Source organism: Triticum urartu, chromosome 6A (genome assembly GCF_056163025.1).
Source record: "Triticum urartu cultivar PI428250 chromosome 6A, HENAU_Tu73, whole genome shotgun sequence".
Lineage (NCBI taxonomy): Eukaryota > Viridiplantae > Streptophyta > Magnoliopsida > Poales > Poaceae > Triticum > Triticum urartu.
In genome coordinates, this window is record NC_141878.1 from 129,099,466 (window position 1) to 129,108,498 (window position 9,033).

Sequence of the window (9,033 nt, forward strand, 5' to 3'; positions counted from 1 at the left end):
TCCATAAAAATGGATGCTTTTCTGCAGTCCTTCTGAAAGTTTCACTCTTCGGCTCCACCACCTTCTTCCACCTTTCATGCAACCTAAGAAGTTCTTTACGTACCTCCTCATAGGTCCTTTCAGGCCACCCAGACCTACGTAATTCGTGAGCCAACTCATTCATTATGGTGTCACTACCGGTGAGTTCGTCCCATGGAACTATCCTATTGTCCATCCTGAAATCGGTAGTTAGACTCAGCAGAGTGCTGCTCATCTCAGGGTGAAAACTACGATCGAATGGATAATGGGACATCTCGACTACACTACACTGGAATGCTTATCCATCTCCGCCTGAAGGGGGTTTTATAGATACAAAGGAGAAAATGGCGGGAAAGAATAACTGCGGTATGGCGGGAAAATAAGGCGGGAAGGGATTGGCGGGAAAATAAGGCGGGAAGGGATTGGCGGGAAGGGGTTGGCGGGAAAATAAGGCGGGAAGGGGTTGACGGGAAAATAAAGCGGGAAGGGATTGGCGGGAAGGGGTTGGCGGGAAACGGGTGGCGGGAACATATGGCGGGAAGGGGTTGGCAGGAAACGGGTGGCGAGAAAATACATTTCAGTGTATTGTATGAGCCATGCAACTTCGGCCTACATGAGACCAAAAAGTACTTTTCGGCCTAGACTTGACCAAAAAGTCTATTTCGGCCAAGACTTGACCAAAAAGTCCTACTTCGGCCTATACGTGGCCGAAAAGTCCTACTTCGGCTAAGAGATGGCCGAAAACTCCACTTCGGCTAGCTGTGGCCGAAAAGTCCTACTTCGGCCCAGAGATGGCCAACGGGCTACTACTTTTGATTTTTAAGAAAATCATGCTATAGTTTCCGAAAATGCTATAAAATATATCATAGTTTTGAAAAAAAAATCTGAACCAGGCACCTGTGTTGGCCTTGCAGCTGGCCACCAGGCACCTGTGTTGGCCCAAGGACAGGCCCCTGTAGGTGGGCTGGTTAGGCAAGGGCCCTAACACAATAGCTGCTGCAGGTGAACAGGAAATAGTACAGCAAGCACAATTGGGAAACCAACATTTGAATAGTATAAATTTTGTATAGAACACTTGAAGGTTCTTTTTAAGAACATAAATCAGAAGACGGCCAGTAAAACGAGTAGACAGAGTTAATCCATTTAGGCTCCCGCCTTGTCTGTATTTTCGGGGCATCTCAGTTCCCAAATGACTTTTCTGCTCACATTTGTTTTCCCACTACATTTATCGATATTGTCCACTTCAAAATTTGTGAATAGTACAAACAAAAGGTGGAAGTTATTCACAGCTCGAGAATATACCACACCCACACTCTACAATCTACAAACAAAATCGACATTCCCATCAGGTATGGAAATAGTGGCGCTCGGTTTGGCTCGTTCTTCCTCTCCTTTTCTTCTTCCTTTTCGTGTGGTGCGCGCAAAGATGTTATTGTGTCGGCACACCAATCTGACGCAGGGCAGACTTGATGTCCTCTGTAGTGCAACCCTGGACTTCGATGATGTTGGAGCTGTCCAGTGCAACGACATCCTGCAAGGGGTATCTCCGGACTGTGTGGATTCTGTTTGCAGCAATGTTGAAGTCGCCCTTCAGGATTATGGTCCTGTGGAGACCCCCTAGCAGCTCTTCGTAATCGGAATCACCACTTTCACCAACCATGACCACGATATTTGGCAACTCTATCCCCCACCGTACAAACAAGTACCTTGAGAAACAAAAAGTTCAATCAGCAGGATTAAGATAGTTTACACTTTACAGGCACGGCAGGTGGCCAACTGCTTAAGGGGGGGAAGACAACTGATATTAGCCATCTGTTCCAAATATCATCTTGCTTTAAATACTCCCTCTGTAAACAAATGTTAGACGTTTTAGGTCACTGCATTTGTTTACAGAGGGAGTAGTTAATATAAGATTCCTGGCATTGCTAATTTCAGAGGGAATGCTATACCTTTTTTTCGATTTTAAGAGGGGAAATATCCTATATACTCCCTGTTCTCTAATTGATGAAAATTGGTATGCAAACACACACCCTTTCATAAAGATTGGGTACAAATAAAACTACAACCAAAAGCGGGCCTAATCCGCATTTGTATTGAAAGAACTTGCCATTTAGTGTTCTCCTATTGCAAACACGCGCTTACTGTTCTGAATAAGAAATTATGATATGGTGACAAGGTAAACTGATAAATGGAGACAAATAATCAGCAAAAGAAAATGACAAACCTTATTGCCTGAGAACGTGACGCATGAATAGGAGTTACAGACAGTCTGGTAGCGCTGTGGTTATACAGCGCATTACAACGGAGCGACTGGATTCTCATCAACTTCCTCAACTCCTTTAGGGGAGGCAGCTAGATGAAGGGAGAGAGAACACCACATTAGAGACATTGTGAAGGAACTTCCACAAAATATTAAGCACAGATAAGGCGATCCACGAAGTAAAAGATTAGGGAAAATGTAAAACCTACATGATTTGGATTGACCACTTTAAATGCAAGACAATATGTAGAAGAGTGTTCTGAATCTTCAAAAATCATTTGCCTTTCAATTCTTCCCTTTCTTTCAACCACAGAAGTAGCCCATTTCACAAGATACTTTCTTAGACCTTCTCCTCCCCAACGATACTCAATATGTGATTGATGATTTCGATCTATTACATGGGTAACCTTGGAATTGCTTGGCGTATTACCAGAATATGAAGGATAGTAAATGCTACTCCCACTGTTGCAGATGAAAGCATCAAAACCAGCAGGATGCATGCCTACAGATACTAGAAGTGAACATATCTCTGATATTGTTAGCGAAGTTGACAGCACGAAACCAGTTGAAGCCGGTGTGTTTTCTGTATGTGCGGCCTCAATCGCATTTCTGATGATCCGCACTAGATTCTCCTTGTTAACAGAGTCTACAGAAATAACAATGATATGCTTCCTTCCTGATATAGGTGCCTTACTCCTTTCCTCTTCGCTACCGACAGCAGGAGATCTCATGCCAAGAGTCAATATCCTTGACAGGTGATTCTTGCAATGTTCAGGCCAGGAAAATTGGTGAATATTTTTTAGTCCATTTTCTCTGCACCTTGACCAAAGTTGCTTCTCGGAAAGAAGTTTATACAGTGCATCTGCAATGGCATTCTGATCATGTGGATCGACAAGGAGACCATTGTTGAGCACCTGCATAAGAAACGACCAGAGAGCGGACACAGTGATGCCCGCTTGAAATGAGTTGATGCATTTTTGTTTACGTTAATAGCATGGCACAACGTAAGTGTAAGGCCCACGTACCTGATGAATTTCAACAGGAGCTCCATTTTTTGTAGCAATAACAGGCAAACCATTCATAGCGGCCTACTCATGGATATAAAATACTGGTTCTAATTAGGAAACTGAAAAGTTAATTGCTGCAACATGAAATTAGAGTCTCTAATTCTGACCTCTATCAAGGTAACACCAAATTGTTCAAAATAAGCCACGTTAACAAAAGCCCCCTGAAGAATAGATGATCAGCATCCATGTAACCAGGACAATAACAGAAGCAACAATGAACTCTACCACACTATACCATAAATAAATAAATAAAACAGTTTCAGATCATTAAATCAAGAATCCACTCTTCATTTTATTTGAAAACTTTCTCATTTATGTATATCCACAGGCATGAAAGAAGACATAATAAATAAGTGAATATAAGTAATGCGGAGGGAACATGAAAGAAGCATGACCAAGCTAGCACAAGTGTATTCATGTTGCGTCATGAACAACATACCTTAGTTCTTGTGGCTAAACGGTAAATGTCAGGAACTTCAGAGTGCTTGTGATGCTTGGGGTATGCCACTTGACCATACAAATCGTATTCGTCTATTAGTGTAAGCACAGATGTCAAGACAGAAGCACTCGTGTTGTGCATCTTTGAAATAGCCTCACGGTTACCCATTATTAGTGTCTACAATGCAAAATTAGAAGTTTACACAACAAAGGATAGTATCATTCAGAAACTACATATAAGGAAACAAACCACATAAAATCAAGATGATCAGGTCCAATCTTACGAGATTTGCGAGCTCCCTCAGTGGGCGGCACTCACCAAATGCCTTTACAAGTGTTGTTATATTCTTTTCAGGATATGGACGGGCAACAGCCAAAATCATAGGCTTCCGAGGATTTGTAAAGAAGCGCATTATCTGCCATCAGTTGGACATGCATGAATTATCAGTACTTAGAAATACAAGCTTAACAGGAACAAACAATCATTCTTCAATAATTACTGAACAAAGGTTACACTAGTAAAAGTGACCTGAGACCAGATAGGCGGATCCTCAGAGGCTGGGCCATGATTTTCTTCTTCACCATCTATATCGAAATCATGAATTATATGACCAAATTCAACACCAGGAGGAATTATCTGCACAGCCAGGAATGGGAAAATATGTATGTTAAGGAATTGTAATAGACGATGCGTGCAAAGTAAAAACTAAAGCCCGTGATAATACCTTAAACTACAAATACAGTTGCCATAATTAGAAACTATTGCGAGGGATGGGGGGATGTGGGGGGGGGGGGGGGGGGGGGATTGTGTACTCACAACCATACGAGGCATATAACGCCCATAGCAGTTAGCACCACGCTTGACTCTTGCTCGAAGCTTCCTTGCAAGTATGACCTCAAAACCATCATACAAGTTCCACTGCTCTTCTATCTCTTGCCTAGTACTAGCAATAACAATTTCAGATGCATCAAGAGACAATTCCTCCGCCTCGATTCGGCGCATTATTTTGTATGTCATATTTATTTCTTCCCTTGATTGTCGCCCTTGCTTGAGAAGCCCTTCCAGTTTATCTTTCCCAAGGAAATGTCCTGTAAATGCCATAGGCAGGTTAAGTGCTCCTGATAACAGGGTAGCAGCTATTCCCGCGCTGGCGTAATGCCCATGAATCACAGCAGGCCAGACTGGATGCCCACAGCCGATTTCTTCACCAATTGTTTTTGACATCCGCACAATATGGCTGAGTGCACCATCAACAAATTCTTGAATGAAAGGCCATAGACGTTCTTTAGTCAGGTACATATCTCTTGGTCCAAATGGTATCCGAATGATGTATCCACCACTGTTCTCTCCCTTTTCCTGTTTGGAATTTTTAAAGGTTGTTGAAACCAACATTTCTGCAGGTTCACCATAACTACGATCAAAATTTGGTGCCAAAATTTGTCTTGTCAGCAAATCAACCCGGTAAACTCCAGGAGACGAACTCAATGCTTTAGCAAATTCAACCACATATTTGACCTACAAAATGGTATATAAAAAAATTATGTACTTGAAACATGAAATAGAGAATGTAGGCCCCATATGTAAGGGGGAAAACAGGATGGGGGTGTGATGAGAAGGTTAGTGCAAGTTTGAATTTTACCAAGAACCTATTTAAACACAAAAAGAAAAAAAAAGAAAAACATCAAGCCCTCGATCCAGTGGGCCTTAAATGCAACTGGAAAACAAGCATCAGATGTTATCTAGAGCCTATTTAAACGCAGGAGAAGACGAATCCAGGCTACAAAACCAACTCTCCTTAGGATACACACTAGAGTGAACTCTGCACTGTAAAAGGTTGGGAATATCTGTGATATTCATATACTGTACCAAGTTCAATTTGAGATGCGAGTTAATACAAGATAATGTACTAACTGGACCACTATGTGCAACTGCAATCATGCAAGCAATCAATCAATCATGTGTACTACTTAGGCGTGCAAACATATTACCTGGCCACCAGTATCTGAATCTCGGCCTAGCTCCATATTCTCACCACGGACAAGACCATGGAGACTGCAGCACAAAACATGAATGGTTAACATACATTACAATTCAACACAAACATGTATGTCACTTCATTTGACAGTTGCACAGCTGACAAAGAACCATGCCATCAGTTCTGAGTCTAAAGGATGGATTATAAAGCGGTGAAACTAAATTTATTCTGTCAGAGTGTGAAGTTCTTCAAAGCATTGTTTATAAGGTGGTAAGGCGAGCACCAACCGCCCTGACGCCTAAGCACGTGATGAATTGATAAAACATTAGTTCTTGCAATCCTAGCTCTAGTGCAGATTTACAGCCTAAAAGCCAGCACAGCTGCAGAAATTCATTAGCAATATAAAAATATAAACAAAATTTATATGTAGAAACAAGATACGAGTTAAAAATTGTTTCCGCTCTTTCCTAAAAAATGAAGATGTGCAGAGTGGAAAAGGGTCGTCCTTCGCGACCAGACTATTTCATAACACAATAATTCAGATATGTGAATACCCAGAGTGGATACATGAATGCAATGCACAAACATTACACCTCACCACCTCGGTTTAAAGGTAATCTTTAGAATCAGGGTATCAATTATCAAAGCAAGACAATCCCTTGCAGTTTATTTCTTTAATGTGATAGTGCTCAGGGACAGGAGGGGCTTTTGTCCATTTGAGTGTCACGAAGAAGAGGTATCACTATAATTAAGTTTTGCTGCTTCATGTATCTCCAAGGATTTTATTCATTAAGAAAGCGATTTGTTGTGAACACCTTGTTATTATGGATAGGCAGAAAAAAAACACTTGGTGCATCATTGTGAGCTCCCTGTGGTACAGGTTACTTTGAATGTATGGAAGAAGAATGTTCTTCCTCCTATCTGGTTAAGTATATTATATTCAGCATCAGATAATAGAATGTGCCTTATGAAGAGATTAACATGTTATCTGCTCCTGGTGGTTATGTTGAAACAATATTCTCCGTACCTGATCAATACAATGTACAGCTTGTCAACTGAACTTGTCTTGGGTGAGACCCCTGTGGTGCTATCACCATAGGCAACAGATGGGTCACCAGCATCTTCTCCCTTTTCACCTTCAAAGAGATCTTCAGACATATCCGCTGTAGCATCAATTCGTGTTTTCTCGGTTTCTGGATGCCTTTTCAACAAACGACAGGCTTCTTCTTTCTCTAACTGCATATCAGAACATATATATGACTGACGCAGGAGAGGCTAGACCGCTAGAATTATAGAGTGGACACAGTCCAATATTGGACTTTAAAAAAATGTGCTCTTTGATATAAAATGTAGTAGAACTAAATAAGTGGATCGGGAAGTTACCCAGAAAGTAAAAATAAAATTGTAACTGAACTGAACTTAACTGGGAAACTGGTGGTGTACTATATTATTATGTGCAAAGTTATCTACTTCAGGTACAGAGAAAATAGATGTTAAGAAAGGGATACGCAGATTCAACATGTCTTGTTGTGTCAGCTAGCGTGTATTCACAGAACTCCCTTCGTTTCCAGCAAATATGACAATTGTGCAAGGTATTTTCATAACTGTGCATGAATTATCAAGCGACACCTTTCACATGCTAATTATAAGGTACAGGTAACATTAAAAATCCGAGGACAATCAGATTATAGCATAGTATCATAGCTGTAGTAGGCAAGTATATTGTCTTATAAATAGCTCAAGCTTCAAGGAAAAAATGCACCAATTCCACCCACCATTTTTTGCATGCTAGTACCTACTCCCTCCGTTCCTAAATATAAGTCTTTGTAAAGATTCCATTAAGAACCACATATGGATGTATATAGATGCATTTTAAGTGTAGATTCATCCATTTTGCTCTGTATGTAGTCCACCTAGTGGAATCTCTACAAAGACTTATATTCAGGAACAGAGGGAGTATATTTCTTCAGTACCCGCAACTAATTTCTGTGCAATTTCATCATCAATGGCCACAAGTCTACCACTATAAAAGAATGCCAAGCATCCTCCATAAATCAATCGAGAACTGCAACTCCTCTGAACAGATCTGCCGTCTTCTAACTATCACCTACACCACACCACATATTTGATTCTTTTCAGCCTTCAGCTACTTCTGAGCAAAACTAGACCGACCTAATAACTCGCTGGAGCTTTCCGTTCTCTGTACAGAATCGCCCAATAGAACCTCGCACAAGGAAGCTACTACAATCCCAAGAGAGACGAGCTCACCTCCTTCTTCTTCCTCGCGAGGTTCCAGATCCTCCATGTCATGTTCTCCAGCCGCGTGTTCCTCTCCTGCGGGCTCCGCATCGCGTTCGCCTGCGACACACACCGCAGATCGATCAAACAAATCCGAAGCGGAGCAGAGAAATCCAAAAGGGTAGGATTCGTGCTTGCGCGTCGGCCACATACCCGGAGCCATGTCTTGTAGAGGTCGGTCTCGTCGTAGCCGGTGATGACCTCCTCGACGAAGTAGCGGGCCGGGGAGAAGTGGCCACGCTCGCGGAGGAGCAAGGAGGGGCGGTCGCCGCCGACGGCCGACTTGCCGGCGTCGAGGATGGCGTCCAGGTAGCTGTTGATCCAGTTGTCGTTGCCCACCATCTTCGCCGCCGCCGCCGCAGCCGCCGCCGCAGCCCCGGAGAGATCGGGGGATGGGAAGAGTGGAGGCTAAGCCAAAAGAGGGAGGTGGGGAGGAGGAGGAAGTGAGGAGAAATGACGAGGCGAAAGGAAAGTACCAAACCAAAACAAAACAAGAGAAAGAAAAAAATAGCGGCCTGGTAATAATGGAGCGGGACAGTCTGGTACGTTTGGACTTTGGAACCAGTATACAATACAATACACACAATAGTATAATGGCAGCATCAATATGAGATGCCATTTTTAAAAATTTGATTCCCTGTCCTGTTTCATGATTTAGATTAATCGATGGAATTTGAATTATTGGATGTAACAACTTTTCCTCCTCATCTTTTACCCTCAAGAAAACTTTTCCTCCTCATTTTTTGATGAAGATTATGAAATCGCTCGTTTTTCAATTATGAACGATTTGAAGTTGGTAGGAACCATGCATTTATCATGTAATCGTGACATCGCCGATGCAACAACGTGTGTGCCTCCTACAAATTGTGCACTTGGTTTCCAGGCACCGCATCAGTCTCCTCCACATAACACGCATTATGATTAATCATTTCTTGATGATGACCAAGTATCGTCACCATCACATTTCCATTTTAGA

At 42.1% G+C, this 9,033-nt stretch overlaps 1 protein-coding gene across 1 annotated transcript; it reads right to left on the minus strand.

Annotated features, from left to right (window-relative positions):
• Positions 1-1,134: 1,134 nt before the first annotated feature.
• LOC125516743 (putative sucrose-phosphate synthase 2) lies at positions 1,135-8,534 on the minus strand. The gene is made up of 13 exons (XM_048682067.2): positions 8,211-8,534; positions 8,028-8,117; positions 6,787-6,995; positions 5,773-5,836; positions 4,601-5,299; positions 4,313-4,420; positions 4,068-4,199; positions 3,785-3,961; positions 3,453-3,506; positions 3,304-3,366; positions 2,488-3,192; positions 2,243-2,370; positions 1,135-1,724 (listed from the first exon to the last, which is right to left on the minus strand). Exons 1-13 carry the CDS (start codon positions 8,397-8,399, stop codon positions 1,448-1,450), a joined length of 2,895 nt encoding a protein of 964 aa, XP_048538024.1. The 5' UTR covers positions 8,400-8,534; the 3' UTR covers positions 1,135-1,447.
• Positions 8,535-9,033: the final 499 nt, after the last annotated feature.

Coding starts and splice junctions, on each gene's coding strand:
- LOC125516743 (XM_048682067.2), bottom strand. CDS start 8,399: ATGGTGGGCAACGACAACTGGATCAACAGCTACCTGGACGCCATCCTC. Junction 8,118..8,210: donor TCTACAAGACATGGCTCCGG/GTATGTGGCCGA, acceptor TGTGTGTCGCAG/GCGAACGCGATGCGGAGCCC. Junction 3,367..3,452: donor TTGGTGTTACCTTGATAGAG/GTCAGAATTAGA, acceptor ATCCATGAGTAG/GCCGCTATGAATGGTTTGCC.